General features: G+C 41.4%; 1 protein-coding gene across 2 annotated transcripts in view; it reads left to right on the plus strand.

Moving 5' to 3' along the window:
• The window catches only part of LOC123762979 (DEAD-box helicase Dbp80), a 45,524-nt gene extending 24,098 nt beyond the window's left edge, over window positions 1-21,426 (plus strand). For both annotated transcript variants that reach the window (XM_069302027.1, XM_045749854.2), the window contains exons 3-10: window positions 863-965; window positions 4,706-4,820; window positions 9,378-9,532; window positions 9,717-9,881; window positions 11,028-11,190; window positions 15,051-15,160; window positions 18,631-18,808; window positions 18,978-21,426. In XM_069302027.1, coding sequence (XP_069158128.1) covers window positions 863-965; window positions 4,706-4,820; window positions 9,378-9,532; window positions 9,717-9,881; window positions 11,028-11,190; window positions 15,051-15,160; window positions 18,631-18,808; window positions 18,978-19,042 — 1,054 coding nt within the window. In that variant the 3' untranslated portion in view covers window positions 19,043-21,426. The remainder of the gene's footprint in view (window positions 1-862; window positions 966-4,705; window positions 4,821-9,377; window positions 9,533-9,716; window positions 9,882-11,027; window positions 11,191-15,050; window positions 15,161-18,630; window positions 18,809-18,977) is intronic.
• The last annotated feature ends 243 nt before the right edge of the window (window positions 21,427-21,669 follow it).

Genomic DNA, 21,669 nt, shown 5'->3' on the forward strand with positions numbered 1-21,669 from the left:
GGTAGGGGTTTTCTTACCCCCCCTTTCCCTGTATGAGTATGATTTGGGGTCCTTCCCGGGTTTGGTTCCAGGCCTCTTTGGGTACCTCGGTCCCGTCTTTCCGGAGGTTTTCTGCCTCTTGTATCTCTGCAAAGGAGGTTTGGAGGCTCTTCCTGCATACCTCTTGCGAGATCTGGATTCCACCTTTATTATGGATCCGTCCTATTTTGAGTTCAGTTCTTCTTCCCCTTATTGGGTGCGTTTGGAGGCTCTGGAGCCTAACTGGCTTGCAGACTGCCCTTTCTTTTCGTTGGTGCATTACATGGGTAGTCGGTCCCGCACGCCTGAGTGATGAGAAATGTCTACCATTCTGCAGGTTTACTTGAGGAGCGAGTTTGAGTGCCTTAGAGAGAGAGAGAGAGAGAGAGAGAGAGAGAGAGCGTGAGAGAGAGAGAGCGTGAGAGAGAGAGAGCGTGAGAGAGAGAGAGCGTGAGAGAGAGAGAGCGTGGGAGCGTGAGAGAGAGAGAGAGCGTGAGAGAGAGAGAGCGTGAGAGAGAGAGAGCGTGAGAGAGAGAGAGCGTGAGAGAGAGAGAGCGTGAGAGAGAGAGAGCGTGAGAGAGAGCGTGAGAGAGAGCGTGAGAGAGAGCGTGAGAGAGAGCGTGAGAGCGTGAGAGCGTGAGAGCGTGAGAGCGTGAGAGCGTGAGAGCGTGAGAGAGAGAGCGTGAGAGAGAGCGAGAGAGAGAGCGTGAGAGAGAGAGAGAGAGCGAGAGAGAGAGAGTGTGTGAGAGAGTGAATGAGTGTGTGTGTGTGTTTTTTGGGGGTGGGGGGGGGGGGATGATGCTGAACAAGGAAGTGATTTCATCTGAACATTCTCCTCCTACAGGCCAGTCAACATGATAGCTCAGTCCCAGTCAGGCACAGGCAAGACAGCAGCATTTGCCCTGGCCATGTTGAGCCGCATTGACACCTCCAGAAAATGTTGCCAGGTACCTCCCATAATATTTGTCTTTCAATTGTTTCCCTGATTTCATGAATAATGGTCAAGATTTCTGAGTAACACATTTGTGTCAATTATATTTTCTGTGGGGGAAGCCCCATCGGCTCCCTGGAGCTATTGGACTGATGCATAATTAAGGCAAATGGAGCAATGGCCTATAAAACTGTCATGTATAAAAGTTTTCATTTCCGCCATTGACTGTGGTTGAGCACCCTGAAAGGTAGGCACTTCAAAACAGACTCCTGGTAGAAAATTACAACCTGAGACCGAACAGAGGCTAGAAACTCCCTCAAAGAAAAACAAGCTAACAGGCAATACGTCATCACACCACATGCCGCTCATTTGTGCCTCCCCCCCCCCCTCCCCCAGAGGGGGTGCCAGTCCACCGAGCTGGCAGCCAGGCTGTTAGTTTGTCGCGTGAAGCTAAACGTGTGGTTTTGTTTTCCACGCTTTGGGGGGTAGGGGGCTTGGTTTCTGGCCCTGCACACCATTTTGAGTTCTTGTGGGTGTGCGGGATTCTCCGACCACTTATCTTCTCTGTTGCCTGATTCTTGCGTCCTGCTCTATCTCTTCCCTTGGGGACTTTTGGGTGGTGGTCTTCTCCCTTAGTTTTGTGTCTCCAAACTGAGGTTTCTAGTTTTCCTTTCTGGTGGACATCTTTTTTGTTCATGGTTTCCTTGCCCGCTCTATCAACCCGGCTCTCAAGCCTTCGGATATTCTCCGTACATTGTCTGTGTTAACAGTGGGGCTCATTTTCTGTGTTCTTGTGTGTTCTGCAGTTGCGACCTCTAAATGACATCAGATCGTTTACATCAAAAAGTCTCGGATCACATTCCCCTTTTAGTAAGCCCTGGCTCTTCCAAATCCTCCCCACTATAAACTAGGAAAAGGAAAATAATAAGTTACATCATTGGTTAAACAACATAATATGTCGTGCAGACGACGCCACCTCCCTCACCAAAATGGCGGCTCCCAACATACTCCTATTGCTGTTTATACCCTCTATACACACATTATATATAAGTATCTACATTTGTGTTCACCATAGCGAACCACTAAGCTGGTATGGTGAGTGCAGTCAATAAAAGGTGGCCACACACAGTCAGAAGACAACGCCACCACCCTCCCTCCCACAGCATTACTCCTCCCTCCATGGAGCACAGCGCTAAATATCGCCACAATCTTGCTATTATCAGAATAGTCTCCAGTCTCTCAATAGTTTACAGTCTCCGTGGTGTAGTGGTAAGACACTCGCCTGGCGTTCTGCGAGCGCTATGTCATGGGTTCGTATCCTGGCCGGGGAGGATTTACTGGGCGCAATTCCTTAACTGTAGCCTCTGTTTAACGCAACAGTAAAATGTGTACTTGGATGAAAAAACGATTCTTCGCGGCAGGGGATCGTATTCCAGGGACCATAGAATTAAGGACTTGCCCGAAACGCTACGCGTACTAGTGGCTGTACAAGAATGTAACAACTCTTGTATATATCTCAAAAAAAAAAAGAACCCTGGTCAGTTTTATCACAATCAGGGATCTTCTGTAATAATATCATCGCTACATAATAGCATGAACAAGTATATTATGGCATTTTTAGGCAATGCTGTGGTCACAAGCTGAACAGCAGTGCTGTGAGCTCATGCTGCGTGCATCAGGCTTGGTAGCTCACTCAATACTGAGGCCCCTAACACCCGGGAATTTGGCCCACGATTCTTTTTTTAAATGGCGTCTGATTACAAGAGCCCTGATGAAGGTGTGATGAACCCCGTGTATCCGCGGGCCGTTTAAATCTTGCGTAGTACTCCAAAGCATCATATGATGCAATGCGCAATTTACTGCAAGTCGGTCAAAGCATCATATGATGTGATGCGCAACTAAAGGGTTAAATGTAATGAAATGCCAATTTCAGGATTAGCCCCAGTGACTTCCTGAACCCTCCCTTTCCCAAAGTGCCTGGGTGGTTTCCATAATAAAAACTTGTGGTGGAGCACCCGGCTGACCTGGTCTACCTCCCTCCTTTCCCCAAACGAGGAGTGGGGGAGAGAGAGATGGGGCTAATTAGCTTGCACTAGTTTCACAAATTTTCTATAGTTTCTTTACATTGTTGGGGGAGTTCTTTTTTGACTGTTTTGAGGCTGTGGTCTGGTTTCTAACCAAGCAGTGGTCTTTTTTGTTTTGCTGAATTTCTTGGTTCTTTCCCTTGGTGGTATCATACATTATTTATTTATTTATTTATTTATTTATGCATATACAAGAATGTACATAAGGAATGTGAGGATACAATTATGGTAATTACAGTCTTGTAAAGCCACTAGCACGCGCAGCGTTTCGGGCAGGTCCTTAATCTAAGAAAATTTTAAGGAGGTAAATACTTGCAAAATTTATAGACAAAAAAATGATAACAGATTACATGGAATGAAAAAAAAAAAAAAAGAGAGAAAATTATAGGTACAGTATATTAAAGCACATAGGTAGCTATGATTGATTGCAATGACAGCTTAAAATGGTAGTTGACAACAAATTGGTAGGCACAATACAGCAGAAACAATATAAGATTGATTGCAATGACAGCTTGAATAGTAGTTGACAAAAATTGGTAGTCACAATACAGCATATGGCTAGCACATAAAAGAAGACAGCAATGAACACAATGATAAGGTTGTTTGATATTACATAAAAATTAGGAGATTGGGTACCACTAGGTACAGAGCAAATTTAAAGCTCAGTGTAGGAAACTAAATAGATGAAGTTAGGTACTTTTTGGTTTTGCTTTTAAATAAGGCAAAAGTTTTACAGTTTTTCAATTCACTAGGGAGTGAGTTCCATAGACTAGGTCCCTTAATTTGCATAGAGTGTTTACACAGATTAAGTTTGACCCTGGGGACTAGTTTGACCCTGGGGACTTTCTTAGTTATGTGTTGAATGTGGGTGCTGAAGTTGAGTCTCTTGTCTAGGAATAGGCCAAGAAACTTGCCATCATTTTTATTACTGATGTTAATGTTGTCTATCTGTAGCTGAATTGCATTTGATGATTTGCTTCCAAATAAGATGTAGTAAGTCTTTTCGATGTTTAATGTTAGTTTGTTCGTTGACATCCATAAGTGGACTTTTTTTAATTCATTATTCACAACATTATTTAGTGTATGTGGGTTGAGGTTTGAGTAGATAAGGGTAGTATCGTCAGCAAACAATATAGGTTTGAGAATATTAGAGACATTAGGCAGATCGTTTATATATATAAGAAATAGAAGAGGTCCTAAGATGCTGCCCTGTGGCACTAATAAATTTACATAAAATTGTTCATAGTGCCACTGCTCCCTGTTCCTTTCTGAGGGGACCAGGTTCTTTTTGCTCATGCAGAAAGAACAAGAAAGTTTGCTCATAATCCCCAGTATACCTGGTTACCTGGAGAGGGGTTTCAGAAGTTCTTCTACTCCCTGAACCTGGCCTGGGGCTAGGCGTGACAATAAGAACTTCACTACTGATGGCACCTTGTAGTTTGGCACTGTATCATGCAGAAATTGGCATTTCATCACATTCACTTCTAGTTTTTCACTTATTTAATGTAAGTAATTGGCAAGTGTTTCCATATTGAATTGGTATAAAACTATAAATCATTTGAAATGATTTCAGAGAAGTTAATGTTAACTAAATATTTTGTTTAAAATACCATCCCACACTGACACTTTTGTGTAAATAAAAGGAATGGCTATTGATGATCATAATTTTTAGGCTCTGTGCTTGTCACCAACTATGGAGCTGGCATTGCAAACACTGGACTGTATCAAGCAGATGGGTAATAAATGCAAGGACATCACCATTCGCTCTGCTGTTAAAGGAGAATCAGGTAAGAAGAATTTTTGTGATTCTATATACTCCTTTATTTGTAATTTGAACACACATGTGCTGGTGCATTTTGTGTTAATACTTTTTTGGGGGGGAGCTCTGTCAGCTCCCCGGAGCTATCCAGGTTGATATGTAACTATTAGCTTTCTGGTATGAGTCAAAGTGCATGGAGTTTTTGCCTACCGGGGACCATGAGCCAGAACCTGGCCCCCCTCAGAGAGGCACGATGAGCAATGGCCTGTAGAAACCCCCGTGTGGTTGGAAGCATTCTATATCTGTCATCGACTGGGTTTGGCACCCAGAAAGATAGGCGCCCCAAAACAAACCCCTATTCTGTGAAAATATTGCTACCGAAAGCCGAACGAGTGGACAGAACGCCCCAAATGAAAACTAGCAACTAGTATGACATCATCATGTCGTCATGCCGCCGTCTGTGCACCCCCCCGGAGGGAGAAGGGGGGAGCCTACAGACCCTTCAGAGGGGGAAGGGGGCGCCCCAAACCCCCTGCACTGGTGATCCAACTGGCAGTTCTTGGCTGATGTGATACTGGTTGGTTGGGTGCATCTGACTCCAGTTTTGTTTTCAGTTACTGCACCTTGTGGCATGGTCTGTCTCTACAGGTGGTGTGAGAGCCAGGAGTAATATTCTGTTGTACTCGGGCTGCATGTGCCTAGGGTTTACTTCCCTAGGTGCCCTGTAAGTACTGCCCTTGGGGCTTGGGGCCACTTTCCACAAGTCACCTTGGGGTCTACCTCCGCTGTGTCTTTGTCCTTGGAGTCAGCTGGGGTCTTGTTGCCGTTGTTTACCTCTGGGTAGGAGGTAGTTTTTGTCACTGGTAGGGGCACAGAGTGCTGCACAGCTACTTATAACCTATTATAGCGGCCGGCTCTGTTCTGCTTGATTACGTTGTCCTCTTGTGGGGTTTTTCTTTTGTTTTTTTCCTGCCAGGTGGGGATGTCTGCCTTTGATTGATTACCCCCTCTTTGTTTTAGGGTCCTTCTCTTATATATATAGGTGTTTTGGTGGTACCCCTGCTTGGAACCCAATGAGTGGACACGTCCCAGGGTTCAGCTTTTCAAGTTTGCTTGGTAGGTGCGACACACTTTGTGCTGAGGTCTGACAAAGGACAAGAAAATAAGATTGTATAAAAACTTCATCATGGATATATTCGGATATATCTCTAACCACATTATATACAATATATTACATGTATATATATTAAGGCATTGTACATAAGAACAGTTATATATATATATATATAGAAAGACACTGCGACCATGACATGGTCGTCACTTGTCCGATGGTTCTTCCCACGTATAGATCATCCACTTTTCCGTAATTAGTACCACTATTCGGAAACTGTGTGTTACCTCAACGCCGACCTCTAACTATCAAAGGCGGTGCCTTCCACGACCTCAGACGTCTACCATGCCGCTAGGTCCTCACGTCCGTTTCCTTTGGTGAGGGTGGAGCATACTGGAACAGTTGGGTCAGTTGGTTAAACATCCGAAAGCGACGACAGCATGTTGACTGAATGAGGGGAGTAGATGTCTATTTCTCCACATGCTCCGGCCAGCACTCGTTACCTCACCCGGTGGTTCTGATTGGCTAACAGAAATTCCCGCCACCGGACGAGCCATACCGTGCTGACCGTTAACGACCTCCATGGTTGTTAACCTCGTTCTTCCTGTAATTATGAACGTATTACTATTAAATAATCGTGCCTTTATGCGATGAAATAACACGATACGATATTTCATAACAAGATATAGCTCCGTTGCTCAAGGGGGGGGAAGGGGGGGAGTAAAGCCTTGGCAAAAAATTATAGGCCAGTTGCACTAACATCACACATAATAAAAGTGTTTGAAAGAGTGATTAGGAATCAAATTTCTAGTTTTATGGAAAACAATGAGTTGCACAACCCAGGACAACATGGATTTAAAGCGGGAAAATCCTGTCTGTCACAGTTACTCAACTACTATGACAAAATCGCAGAAGCTCTAGAAGAAAAGCAAAATGCAGATGTTGTATACACAGACTTTGCAAAGGCGTTCGATAAATGTGACCATTTTTTTTTTTTTTTTTTTTTTTTTTTTGAGATATATACAAGTTGTTACATTCTTGTACAGCCACTAGTACGCGTAGCGTTTCGGGCAGGTCCCTGGAATACGATCCCCTGCCGCGAAGAATCGTTTTTTCATCCAAGTACACATTTTACTGTTGCGTTAAACAGAGGCTACAGTTAAGGAATTGCGCCCAGTAAATCCTCCCCGGCCAGGATACGAACCCATGACATAGCGCTTGCGGAACGCCAGGCGAGTGTCTTACCACTACACCACGGAGACTGTTAAGACCATGTTTAGACCATGGGTTGATAGCACACAAAATGAGGTCAATGGGAATAACTGGAAAAGTAGGACGCTGGATACTCAATTTCTTGTCGAACAGAACACAAAGAGTAACCGTTAATCAAATAAAATTGAGTCCAAGCGAAGTTAAAAGTTTTGTACCTCAAGTTACAGTCCTTGCACCGCTACTGTTCCTTATTCTCATATCGGATATAGACAAAAATACACGTCACAGCTTCGTGTCATCCTTTGCAGATGACACAAAAATCAGCATGAAAATTACCTCTGCTGAAGACATTGAAAAATTACAAGCAGATGTCAACAAAGTTTTTGATTGGGCAGCAGAAAATAACATGATTTTAATAGTGATAAATTTCAGGTACGGCAAAAATGAGGATCTGAAACATAATACAGGGTACAAAACACAATCGAATCTTCCCATAGTAGAAAAACAGCATGTCAAGGATTTGGGAATAATGATGTTCGACAATTTAATGTTTAGGGAGCATAACCAAGCAAATATTGCGTCAGCCAGAAAAATGATCAGAGGGATTACGAGAACTTTCAAATCCAGGGATCTCACCACAATGGTTGTACTCTTCAAGTCACTTGTGTTGTCCCGTCTCGAGTACTGCTCAGTACTTACTTCCCCCTTCAGAGCAGGATAGATTGCTGAAATAGAGGGAATACAGAGAACATATACGGCACGCATAGACTAGATAAAACACCTAAATTATTGGGATCATCTCAAAGCTCTCCAAATGTACTCTCTAGAAAGGAGACGAGAGAGATACCAAATAATATACACATGGAAAATACTGGAGGGCCAGGTCCCAAATCTACACAGTAAAATAACAACGTACTGGAGTGAACGATATGGAAGAAAATGCAAGATTGAACCAGTGAAGAGCAGAGGTGCCATAGGCACAATCGGAGAACACTGTATAAACATCAGAGGTCCGCGGTTTTTCAACGTCCTCCCAGCGACTATAAGAAATATTGCCGGAACAACCGTGGACATCTTCAAGAGAAAACTAGACTGTTTTCAAAGAGAAGTTCCGGATCAGCCGGGCTGTGGTGGATATGTGGGCCTGCGGGCGCTCAAAACAACAGCCTGGTGGACCAAACTCTCACAAGTCGAGCCTGGCCTCGGGCCGGGCTTGGGGAGTAGAAGAACTCCCAGAACCCCATCAAGCAGGTATCAAGCAGGTTCTGGTGGTAGGTTTGTTCGTTTGCAGCAGTCTCTCTCTCTGGCGATGAATGGGTCTGCTGTTTTCTGGAGGGGTCCTTGGGTTATTGATGCTTGGTTGATCGGGCCGAGGGTGCATCATGTGTTGTGTTTGGTTGTGGCTCTCTGCTGTTCTTTGCACGTCTTGGCCTCTGTGGCCATGGGGGCACTTTGGTTTCCCAGGTTCCCTTCCTTCCTTCCTGTTCCGGGGTTCGGGTCTTCCGGGTCGTCTGCGGGGTCCTTGGGTTTCCCAGTTGTCTTGTTTTTGAGTTTAGGGCGCGTGGCATCCGCCTTCCTGGTCCTTCCCTCTTTTCCTTATCTTTGATGAGGTTGCTCAGTGGAGCCAATGGGGCTTCCCCCAGAAAACCAGCGTTGAATGTAATGAAACGCCATTTTCTGGGCGAGACTCGGAGGCTCCCCGGCATCCCTCCCTCCCTCCCAGTCGGCGGTGTTTTCACAGGTTTTTTACATCCAACCTAAGAACTACCGTTTGGATCACCAGCGCAAGGGTCTAAGGCTCCCCTTTCCCCCCCTAACGGGGTAGAGTGTGGGGGGGGGGTTCGCAGACAGCGGCACAACAACGTGAAGAGATCATGCTAGTTGCTAGTTTTCATTTAGGGAGCTCAGTCAACTCGTTCGGCTTTTGGTAGCAATATTTTCACTAGAATAGGGGTTTGTTTTGGGGTGCCTATCTTTCTGGGTGCCAGACCTGGTCGATGGCAGACACAGAATGCTTCCAACCACATGGGGGTTTCTATAGGCCATTGCTCCTCGTGCCTCTCTGAAGGGACCAGGTTCTGACTCCTGGTTCCTGGTTTAGCAAGAACTCCATGCACTTTGACTGATGCCAGAAAGCTAATTCAGTAGTTACATATCAGCCTGGATAGCTCCGGGAGAGCCTCCAGGGTCTCGCCCATTTTTCATTACATTTGTTTCATTACATTAAACGCTGGTTTTTTCAATGCTGCTCTCTCTTTTCAGTTTCCCGTGGGCAAAAAATCACTGAACATATTGTAATTGGCACCCCAGGGAAGGTAGTTGACTGGGTCACCAAATACAAATGTCTTGAGCTACGTAATTGCAAGGTTTTTGTACTTGATGAAGCTGATGTGATGATTGCTACTCAGGGTCATCAGGTACCTGATAGACTTCCACTCAAGTCTATAGACTGATGTATTTGTTATAAATTTTTGTATAATTTTTTCTAAACTATATTGCATATTAATTTGTCTAACAAATTCTTCAAAGTTAATCATATAGGAATAAGTTGATTAACTTTAATATTATACAGGACAATAACAGTGCACATTGTTTTCACAGGATCAGTCTGTCCGTATACATAAGCAACTTCCACAAAATTGTCAGATGATGTTGTTTTCGGCCACGTATGTTGATGAGGTTGTCACTTTTGCTGAAGCCATTATTAAGGATCCAGTGACACTCCGGTTAAAGAGGGAAGAAGAAACGCTGACAAATATTAGACAGGTAGGGAGAGCCCTTTTTTTGTTCTCCTAATTACTCGCCCAGTTGTGTTAACAAGTATCGAGCAATAGCTCTGCCATCCGTCATCTGGTTAGTTAATACAATAACTTTCATTCCTTCTGTTTCTCTGTTTATTTTGTGCTTTGCAGGGGCCAATTAAATTTGCTTAAAAATCACCTCTTTTATCCTGTTCTATTTACTTGCAACCTTACAGTGAAGTTTTCCTGGCATTTCTCCAGTTTAACCTTCTCACTAGCTTCCATCTTTACCCTCACCTGCTGCTATCTCTCATTTTGAACATTACCTCTTTGTCCACCTTGTGAATTTCCTCTAATATCTTGTATATTTTCATCATTATTTTGCTGATTTGCCTTTCTTCCAATGTGATATGATTGAGCTCATTCAACCTTTCACAGTATGCACGTCCATTAAGTTTGGGAGAAGTATAGCCATGTATCTGTACTTTCTCTATATTTTAGGCTTTTACAGATGAAGACTCATAAGGTGCTGCATACTTGAGAGTTGGTGTTGCATAAAGTTGTATATTGTGTTCTGAAGTCCTCATCCTCCAGGCTCTTGAAAGCTATCTGATGTGTGTTTCTCAGGTGACAGGTTTAATGTTATATCTTATCCCACATCATTCTCCTATTACTTTTTTTGACAGCTGCCTCATTGTGAACCCATATTGCCCTTCATTCCTTTATATAGCAGTTATTTTTAATTTGTTAGGGTTAAAGGTAAGCAACTATCTGGTCATTGATGATGCACATCTAGATCTCCCTGTGTTCCCTTACAATAATTTTTGTTTATAAATCTCATAAAATTTACATTTAAAAAATTGGATGTAGATTACATGTGCTTATTTCTTTTGCCAGGTCACTAACATATATCAGGAATAATGGGTCTCAATACTGCTCATTGATGCATGTCACTTGTAGCTTCTTGCTATCCTAACATTTCTCCTTTCATTACTACTATTGGAGAATACAGTAGTCTTGTCTATTCCCATTTGCATTTGTTATGACATTTTCTCCTCTGTATGCAAAAGATTTAGATGGGATTAAAATTACATTTTTTAAGTTAATTATGTACCTGGAATAGAGTGTAAGTTCCCAAGTTTCCATCATACTTATCACTATATATTTTCAGATGTATGTCGAGTGTCGTAATCAGGATGAAAAATATGAGGCTATTGCCAACATCTACACAATCCCGGTGGGCAGTGCAATGTTTTTCTGCCATACCAAGCAGAATGCTAATTGGTTAGCAACACGTCTTAAGGAAGATGGTCACCAAGTAGCGCTACTCACTGGTAAGGGGGGAAAGCAGCCAGTTAAATCATTCTCTCAAATAAATTTGTGCTAGAATAACATGGAAAAAAGCTACTGTGTGTGTGTGTGTGTGTGTGTGTGTGTATTCACACACACACACACACACACACACACACCCCCCCACCCCCCAAAACCCAACCAACCAACTAGAAGACAGAAGAAAAAGAGGTGATATGATCACTACATACAAAATAGTAACAGGAATTGATAAAATCGACAGGGAAGATTTCCCGAGACCTGGCACTTCAAGAACAAGAGGTCATAGATTTAAACTAGCTAAACACAGATGCTGAAGAAATATAAGAAAATTCACCTTCGCAAATAGAGTGGTAGACGGTTGGAACAAGTTAAGTGAGAAGGTGGTGGAGGCCAAGACTGTCAGTAGTTTCAAAGTGTTATATGACAAAGAGTGCTGGGAAGATGGGACACCACGAGCGTAGCTCTCATCCTGTAACTACACTTAGGTAATTACACTTAGGTAATTACACACACACACACCCCTCCCCCCACCCACCCACCCACCCACCCACCTACCTACCTCAGGAAGTACCTCAGGGTTCAATTCTTGCACTGGTAATGTTCATTGTCTCTATAAACGATCTACCAGTTGCAATACAGAATTATATGAACATGTTTGCTGATGATGCTAAGATAATAGGGAAGATAATAAATCTAGATTATTGTCATGCCCTTTAAGAAGACCTGGACAAAATAAGTATATGGAGCAACACTTGGCAAATGGAATTTAATGTGAATAACTGCCATGTTATGGGATGTGGAATTGGAGAACATAGACCCCCACACAACCTATAAATTATGTGAGAAATCTTTAAAGAATTCTGACAAAGAAAGGGATCTAGGTGTGGTTCTAGATAGAAAACTGTCATATTTACACTTCCTTACACAGGTTCCTGATGGCAGTTCTGATGTTAGCCAGCCTCGCATATGCCGCAGATGTTATTCTTTTGATGTGGGCTTCAGGAGACAGGTTTGGTGTGATATCAACTCCCAGATCTTTCTCTCTGTCCATTTCATGAAGGACTTCATCCCCCGTTCGGTATCTTGTGTCTGGCCTTCTGTTTCCACTGCCTAGTTTCATTACCTTACATTTACTCGGGTTGAACCTTAGTAGCCATTTGTTGGACCATTCATTCAGTCTGTCTGGGTCATCTTGTAGCCTCATATTATCTTCCTCCATCTTAATCCTCCTCATAATTTTTGCATCATCAGTAAACAATGAGAGGAATGATTCTATACCATCTGGAAGATCATTTACATATATAAGAAACAGTATGGGTCCAAGGACTGAACCCTGTGGGACTCCACTGGTGACGTCTTGCCAATCTGAGACCTCACCCCTCAGTGACTCGCTGTCTTCTGTTACTTAGGTACTCCCTTGTCCAATGGAGTACATTCCCTTTCACTCCTGCCTGCATCTCTAGCTTTTGCACTAGTTTCTGGTGTGGAATTGTGTCAAAGGCTTTCTGGCAATCCAAAAATATGCTGTCTGCCCACCCCTCTCTTTCTTGTCTGATGCTCGTTGCCTGATCGTAGAATTTAGTTAATTCACGTGTTACGTCATTCGTTTTGGTATCATCGTGTTCGCAATAGAATTTCCTACAGGTGTATATGCATATTAGGTCCAAAAGCCAAGTGTGACTCCCACAGCAAAGCCTAAAGTCAGCAAAAGTTACCCCTTGAGCGCACAAAATCAGTCAAATGTGTGTACTCATTTCAGTTTTCTCACCTTAATTCTCATGCTACGTGGCTTGTTTTGGTATCATTGTATTCGCAATTAAATTCCCTGCAGGTGTTGTATATGCATATATTGTCCAAAAGCCAAGTGTGACTCCCTTTAGCAAAACCTAAAGTTACCTGTGAACGAGCACCAATTTGCACAGTGCAGCCAAATGTGTATACTCGTTCAGTTTGATAACATCAATTTTCGTGTTACGTTTTTCATTTGGGTATCAAATTGTTTGCAATAAAAAGGCACATATTTTAAAACTAGTCTCATAATAATTGAGCAATAACTAGAATTTTAACAAATATTTTAATTTGGGACGCTCATCATCACAAAATTATTTATATCTTTCCAGTGTTCTGACATAAATTTTTGTGCTACATCTTTCATTTTGGTATCAAATTGTTTGCAATCTAAAGGTGCACATTTTAAAACCAGTCCCATAATAATAGCACAATAAATAGAATTTTAACATATTTAAAATTTTTGACCAAAAACCTATTTATAATCTTTTAAGTCTTCTGACATCAAGTTTTATGTTACATCTTTTATTTTGGTATCAAATTGTGCGCACTCTAAAGGTGCTCATTTTGAAACTATCCCCAAGTCGATCGGATAAAAAATGAATATTATACAAATATTTTTGTATTGGACGCGAGAACAGTCCACTGCTCGGATTCAAGAGAAAAAAGTGGACGCGAGCAGTGTCCATAGTGTTAATCCTGTGAGGCATGACTTGCCATCCCTGAAACCATGTTGGTGTTGTCACAAAGTTCCTTTGCTCCAGATGTTCCACTAGTTTTTTTTTTTTTGCACAATTTTCTCCAATAACTTGTATGGTATGCAAGTTAGGGATACTGGCCTGTAGTTCAGTGCCTCCTGTCTATCCCCCTTCTTGTATATTGGGACTATGTTTGCCGTCTTCAAAGTTTTTGGCAGTTGTGTTGTGTCCGGTTGCGGCTCTCTGCCGTTACCCGAGCGGCACAGCCTCTGTGGCCGGGGATGCACTTTGGGTTGACCCGGTTTCCCTTCTTCCCTGTTCCAGGGTTCGGATCTCCCAGGTTGTCCGCAGGGTTATTTGGTCCAGCCAGCCTGTGGTCTATCCCCGAGCCCATGACGTTTGTAAGGTTGCTGCACTGGTTGCCGTCTTGGGTAACATGTCTTGGGCTGACATTTGGGCGCGGGGTTTTTGAAGGTCAAACAGGGTCCTGGCTGCTTGCTACCTTGTCACTGTTCCTGGGCCTAGTCGGGCCTGTGTCGAGTTGGGTCGGCGGTTGCAGCCAGTTGTCTCAACTTTGAGTTGAGGAGCGAGTGCCAACCGCCTCCCGGGTAAGTTCCTTTTGTTTTTGTCTTTGGGTAAGTAGCTCCAGGGAGCTGAAGGGGCTCCCCCCAGAAAACCAGCTATGAATGTAATGAAATGCCATTTTCTGGGTGAGACCTGGAGGCTCTCCCAGCAACCCTCCCTCCCTCTGGTCGGTGGTTTTTGACATCCTGTCTCAGAACCGCAAGATGGATAACCAGCACAAGGTCTGGGGCTCCCCCTTTTCCCTCCTGGGGATGGGGGAGCCCTGGAGTTGTGCAGACAGCGGCACGGTGACGTCATGCTCATTTGCTCGTTTTCATTTGGGGAGTTCTGTCCACTAGTTCGGTTTTCAGTAGCAATTTCTTAACAAGAATAGGGGTTTGTTTTGAGGCGCTTACCTTTTTGGGTGCCTGACCCAGTTGATGACAGACATAGAATGCTTCCAACCACATGGGGGTTTCTATAGTCCATTGCTCCTTGTGCCTCTCTGAGGGTGGCCAGGGTCTGGCTCGTGGTCCCCAGTAGGCCTAAGAACTCCATTCGCTTGACTGATGCCAGGGTCTAATACATTCATATCAGGCCGGTTAGCTCCAGGGAGCGTCTGGGGAGCCTCCAGGTCTCGCCCAGAAAATGGCATTTCATTACATTTAACGCTGGTTTTTAACTGATTGATTTCAAAATTTTGGGCTAAAATAGATTAAAACTAAGAAGAGGCAATCCCACTATGATAGTTGTTTTTGTTTTATATTGATATTATGTTTATTAAGCTGTTTTTAAAGTGTTTTCTATGTCAGGTGACCTAACACCTGACGAGCGAGTCCGAGTGTTACTTCGCTTCCGCGAGGGAACTGAAAGGGTGCTCATATGTACCAACGTTCTGGCCCGAGGGATTGACGTTGACACAGTAAGTTGAATATTTACCTGTAGTGTACATTGCCTTTTGTAATTTAATTCAGAAACATTAGTTGTATTTATAAACAATATATCATGTTTAGTATCAAGAATTTTTTTTTTTAGTCCCCTAGGAGGTGCAGCTAATAATAACCAACAGCAGCGCTGTGTGCAAGAAAAAATTATAAATTTCTTTTTCCGGGGGTTCCCTGAAGAAATCACATTAATTAATTAACACTTTGATGCTCTGGGCGCACATGCTCCACATTACCCAGGGTGGGTTTGGGCATTCCTCGGGAGCGCGCGGTAATTCTGAAAGGTGTATAATCTTTTCAAATTTGTTACCTCAATTCTCGTCCTATGTTTTTCAATTTGGTATCATTGTGTTCGCAATAGAATTCTCTACAGGACTAAAGGCATATTAAGTCCAAATACCCAGCGTACTATCCGCAACAAACAGAGGAAGTGAGAACATGTTACCCGGGAGCGCGCAGAACCGATAAAATGTGTACACTCCTTTCACTTTGGTCACCTCAATTCTCGTCCTAGGTCTTTCATTTTGGTATCAATGTGTTCGCAATAGAATTCTCTATAGGACTAAAGGCATATAAAGTCCAAACGGTCGGTGTACCATCTGCAACAAACAGAGAAAATGAGAGCGTGTTACCCGGGAGAGTGGCTTAAGAGCGATAAAATGTTTACATTCCCTTCACTTTGGTCACCTCAATTCTCGTCCTAGGTCTTTCATTTTGATATCAATGTGTTCGGAATAGAATTCCCAACAGGAATATATGTATATAATGTTAAAAACAGCGGCGCGCTCCACCCGCTGACAAGATGAAAGTTACCAGAAAGAGAGCGCTGCTCCACCCCACTCGCATTACAATAGAGAGTGCGGTCATACCAAAATATGTATACTCTCTTCAACTTTGTCATCTCAATTCTCGTCCTAGGTTTTTCAATTTGGTATCAATGTGTTCGCAATAGAATTCTCTACAGGACTAAATGCATATAAAGCCCAAAAGCCTGGCGAGAAAGTGAGAGCCTGTTACCCGGGAGCGAAAAGAGCAATAAAATGTGTACACTCTTCACTTTAGACATCTCAATTTTCGTCCTAGATTTTTCATTTTGGTATCATTGTGTTTGCAATAGAATTCCCTACAGGAGTATATGCAAATATAAAGTCCAAAACCCCGGCGTCCCACCCACAGCAAACAGGGAGCGTGACAGTGCGTTACCGCAGTGAGCACTAATAAATAGCAATAAAATGGGTATACTCTTTTAAACTTTGTTACCTCAATTCTGGCCCCAGGTCTTTCATTTTGGTATCATTGTATTCACAATGAAATTCCCTACAGATGTATATGCATATAATGTCCAAAACTGCGGCACCCCCCTTCCGAAGCCGCCGCCAATATGCCGCTGGAAACAACGCAGCATTGCGTTGTTACCGGACTACCCCCGAGTAAAAAAACTTAAAAGTTAGTGTTAAGTGCCATACTGCTTGGAGTCATTAGTCGCAGAGTTTATTTTGAACTACCAGAGGCCAGTTTGCCTACCAGAGACCAAGAGCCAGAACCTAGTCCCATCAAACCCAGGGAGCAATAGCCCGTGGACACTTTACATTTAAAGTTTATCATCTTTGCCATCATCCAGGGGAAGCACCCAAAAAGGTAGGCGAATCAAAACCAAAACAATCACTGCATGGTTGAAAAATGAGACTGCAGTCTCCAAAATGTCAAAAGAACTCTCCCAATAATAAAACAAACAACCAAAACTTCTTTAAACCAGCCCCCTCACTGGTTAGCGCCACCGCCCCCTCATTTGGGGGAGGAGCTAGCCGGTCCAGGTCAGCCGGGCCTATACTGGTCAGTGCTATAATGATGAAAAAAAAACACTGACCTGAGGGAGGAAGGGTGTTAAGGGAGCCTCTGAGGCTCACCCAGAAACTGGCATTTCATTACATTCAACAGTGGTTTTCTGAGGGAGGCCTCATCTGCTCCCTGAAGTTAGCTACCCACAGAGAAGGACAAAATAGGGGGATTTACCAGGGAGGCAGAAGCACAGCAGGTATCAAGTCGAAGGCGAGACCAACGACCGCAACAGATGCCCCAGGGCTAAACAAGATCACAGAGGACCAGGAATGTTAACAAGATATCTGGCAGCCAAGACCTTGTTAAACCACCAAACCCTGTGCCCAAATATCAACCCAAGACATGTTACCAAAACTGCTGACAATGTGGCGTACTTTTGAACAGCATGAGCACGAGAGTAGACCATAGGCTGGCTAGGTTTGATGACACTGCGGACAACCTGAGACACGAATCCTGGAACAGGGAACCAGGGAAACAGAGTCGACCTGCAACAAATCCACCGAAACAGAACTGATTGCTTGTAAGTAGCAGCGCAAAGCCTCCACCGGACACTGCTCATGATGCACCCCCAGCTGAATCAACCGAGTATCCACAACCAAAGGACCCCTCTAGACTATAGATTCACAATGCTCTTAAGAAAAGACCCGAACCAACTACTTTTTACTTAACATGATTGCTGAAGTAATGGAGATAGTTGCCTGTATGTGTATCTTTCTTGTACAAGGTGAAGCTCAGCGAGGTGTTACTCCTTATTACCGAGATTTCTAGAAAGGGTAATTTATCATCAGACCCCCGTTCAACTTCAAATTTGATACTGGGGAGTAGCGTTCAGCCTCTCAAAGTACTCGGAGAAGGCCCCCCAGCTATCCTTCCAACGTATTTGTACCAAATCATGTCTTGAGAATTAATCTGAGAGAGGATACATGTAAAAATACTCCATATACAGGATAGATAACACTGGAGATAAGGGACTACCTATACTACAACCATATTTTTTATGGTTAAAACGGTTTTGAAATGAAAATACATTACGATAAGCACAACCATGTTAATTCTATTATCTTAGTTACCAGTAAAGTCAAAGTTTCTTGGTAAGGTTTCAATTTGTCCTCCAGGAATACTAAAACATTGTTAACATTAACTTTAGTGGCAAGAGAGTCAACATTCAAGCTTAACAGCTTTCCATTACTACAGTTCAAGTTACAAATTTTATTTATAAAGTTTTCGGAGTGTTTAATGTGCGAGTTAAAGAAGTGACCCAGGAAAGGGGCTTTTGCTCATACCTTGAGGTTATCTTGTACCATGATTGTACCTACTTAGTAAATTCTAAAGAATGTTGCACAAGTTTGTGTAACTGTAGATGGATCAGTACTAAAAGGATCAATTACAAGTGTTGCTGGGAATAGTTTCAATTTGTCACCCTTCGTTATAAAAAGTATAAACTATCAAGCAGTGAATTGATAAATGGAGTACAGTATTGTGTATAATTATTTGCTCGCATATGCTACGATACTTACTTTTTTTTATATAAATTTTGCCATTTGGTTTACTGATATTTGTTATATATTTGTATAGGAAAATGAGTGTAAACTTAACTTTGTTATTCCAGGTTAACTTAGTGGTCAACTATGATCTTCCTCGATTGTATGGGTCGAAGAGGGCAGACTGTGAGACGTATTTGCATCGAATTGGCCGTACTGGTCGCTTTGGCAAGACAGGCAATGCAATTAATATTGTAGATGGTGAGGATGATGTGCGATTACTAAGAGAAATTGAGGAGCACTTCAGTGAGTACTACCAAGACTTGATGTTTTCACAGGTTTAAAAATAAAATCATTTAATACTTTTTCTTATGCACTTGAATTATATGTTTTCAGATCTGCAGCAATGAATGCACATTATTATTTTTCCATGTCTTTATGTGACCATTACTTCATGTATAATTTTTCATTGCAGATATAAAAATTATCAAGCTGGACTACAACAACATTGATGAAATTGAGAAGCTTAGTGAGGACTAAAGTGACAACATGCATGATGTATTTATTCAGTACCGTATAATATTTCACATGTAAATTGCTTGTGATTTCAGTCAAACCTAATTGTGGATATAATCTGCCAAGTTTTGTTTTAAACATGATAATGTATTGGGCATTATTTATCATCTTACTGTGCAGTGAAAAAATGGCAGCAGATAACTAAACCTGGACACAGTGCAGCACATTAACAAAAATTTCAGCACCAGAACTTCACACTTCCTGGATGTATTCATGAAAACACAATATAACCCACAAATTCTAATTGCAGTTAACAAACCATGACTTGATAAAGCTCATGAAAGTTTGATAGAAAAATTATGATATATACTTGTCCAATATTTACTATTTACTGAAGGATTAAGCCTGATGTATAGCCCTTTGAAAGGCAGAGAACAGTCACAGAGACTTAGGGATGGAGGTGGGGGGGGGGAGGAAGGTATGTTTGCAAATATATATTAATACACTGACAAGTATATTTCATTGCAGGTGAATAAGCTTTATTATTAAACACTCCTTTGTACATTCTTAAAATAAATATTATTTAAATTATTTATCTTACGGTAACTCATAATTTATAATGCACATAGAAATTATTTAGTATAGTAATTATATGCTTAAATCGCACTATTGTACCCCAATTTGCATGATGTTGGTCATTGCATGGCTATGTTTCTTCATAACTTTCATCACTGAACTGCATCTATCACATGTAATAATACAATAAACTCTCCTGGCATTTCTGTAAAACTACACATTACCTTATGTAAAGATTTGTGTTGCTGAAATTAAAGAATATTTGTATTTCGCAATACAATCATGTTATTAGAAGCAAGTTTGTGATGTATAAATAGTTATTACATTTTAAGTAATCATGGCCTTCCAAAAAGGTGCAAAAGTTATATTTTATGACTAGAAATAAAGATGTTAATTAATGTTGTTGAATCTGAATGTGCATCAAATCATGTTAATGATCATTCCAGAATGAATGATCTACAAGCTGTGCTTTATATTTGTGATGTATGCATCATACCCCAAAGGTGTCCTGGTACTGTAAAAAGTCATTAGGTAAGATATGACTTGTGCGATTCATAATTTTTAATTTTGATGAAATGGCAGATGAATTTTCCTTTTTTTTTCTCACTTCCAAGTAGGGAGACAATTGGCTCTCATGATAATAGGTATTAATAAGGATATTAATTTTGAAGCAATAATGTATTTTTCTCGATAAAATAAATTTATGGCAGATAATAAAATATTGTCTCGTGTCTCCGTGACTGGGCTAGAAAGCTCAGATAATGTTAGCCTGGCCACCATAACAATGCTGACAGAAAATTTGTAAGTTACCTTGATAAGGAAACCTAAATCTTAGGCTGTGCCTCAAACATGTTTTTATTTCTTCAGACATATTATTACTAGGTTTGTCCTTGAAACTCAAAAGTCCTACTAGTTTTTGCATTTTAAATACACACAAAACTCCTCTATTTGATGTTAGTATGTACTGTATATGAAAGGGCCTTTAGACTCCTCAGACTGAGGACTTTTGTCTATAATGTAAGGATATGCTGAATATTGTACAATGAAGAAACAAACTGTGATAAGTATCAAAGTGGACATATTTTTGTTCTTTGTGCAAATTCTGTTTTAAAATGTCCATGGTATATGCAGATTAGCTGCCAATTTCCTTGAACTATAAACTTAGGATTGACAGTAAAATATATTCAAAGATATAATATGTATATAGTGTAAATATACATTTGTGAATTGAAAACCTGATTTACAGTAAGAAATAGTGTGATGGATATGTTGGTAATTTTGCGTGAGATTGGATGACAAGGTTTTTAAAGGAATTTGGCCATAATCTTGCAGTAATGTTAGTATTCATTGCATAGTCATATTGTTAAAAGACATTGTTACGTAGTGTAATATGGATCATTTTTAGTTTTACACTTTTATAAAAGACAAATGTTTATTATGATTGCTTTTGCTGCATTAGTTGAGAAATATCTTGCAAATTCATTATATTTAGACTGAGGTTTGTGTCATGCAATATATATATACACATAAAGATTGACATAAAGAAACAAATAGGTGATACACACTGAGTGCAGTGCATTACACTGATTGTGGCACAACAGTTCTTGTACCAGTATCAGGACCAGCTTAAGGACAGTCTACTCGGAAGACAGTGTTAAGTATTTTGTCTACAATTTGGAAAAATGTCATGTTAATATATAGTTTATAATGATTTTCTTTAAACTTATATGGAGTGTTATATAAGTGCTGCTGTATTTTAGATTCATATTTTTTAGCTGCTCAATGGTAACAAACCCATAAAATGTAAAAGGAGAAATAAATGATGATCTGCCTGCATTACTTTTTCATAACATTTAAATTCTCTCATAACCACATGCTGGTCATTTCACAAGGAAAACAACCATAAAGGAAAATCAAGATTTCTCAAATTTTTCCCACATTGACCTTAAGTTTGAAAAAAAAGGCAGATTGAGAGGAATTTAAGGTAATTGCACGTATTGAAGTTTTAAATTACAACTTTTTATTCCGAAAATATGCAAATTAGCAAAGCGATTGGTCAGATTTTGCCCAAATTC

This window comes from Procambarus clarkii, chromosome 47 (assembly GCF_040958095.1).
Source record: "Procambarus clarkii isolate CNS0578487 chromosome 47, FALCON_Pclarkii_2.0, whole genome shotgun sequence".
NCBI classification, from domain to species: Eukaryota; Metazoa; Arthropoda; class Malacostraca; order Decapoda; family Cambaridae; genus Procambarus; species Procambarus clarkii.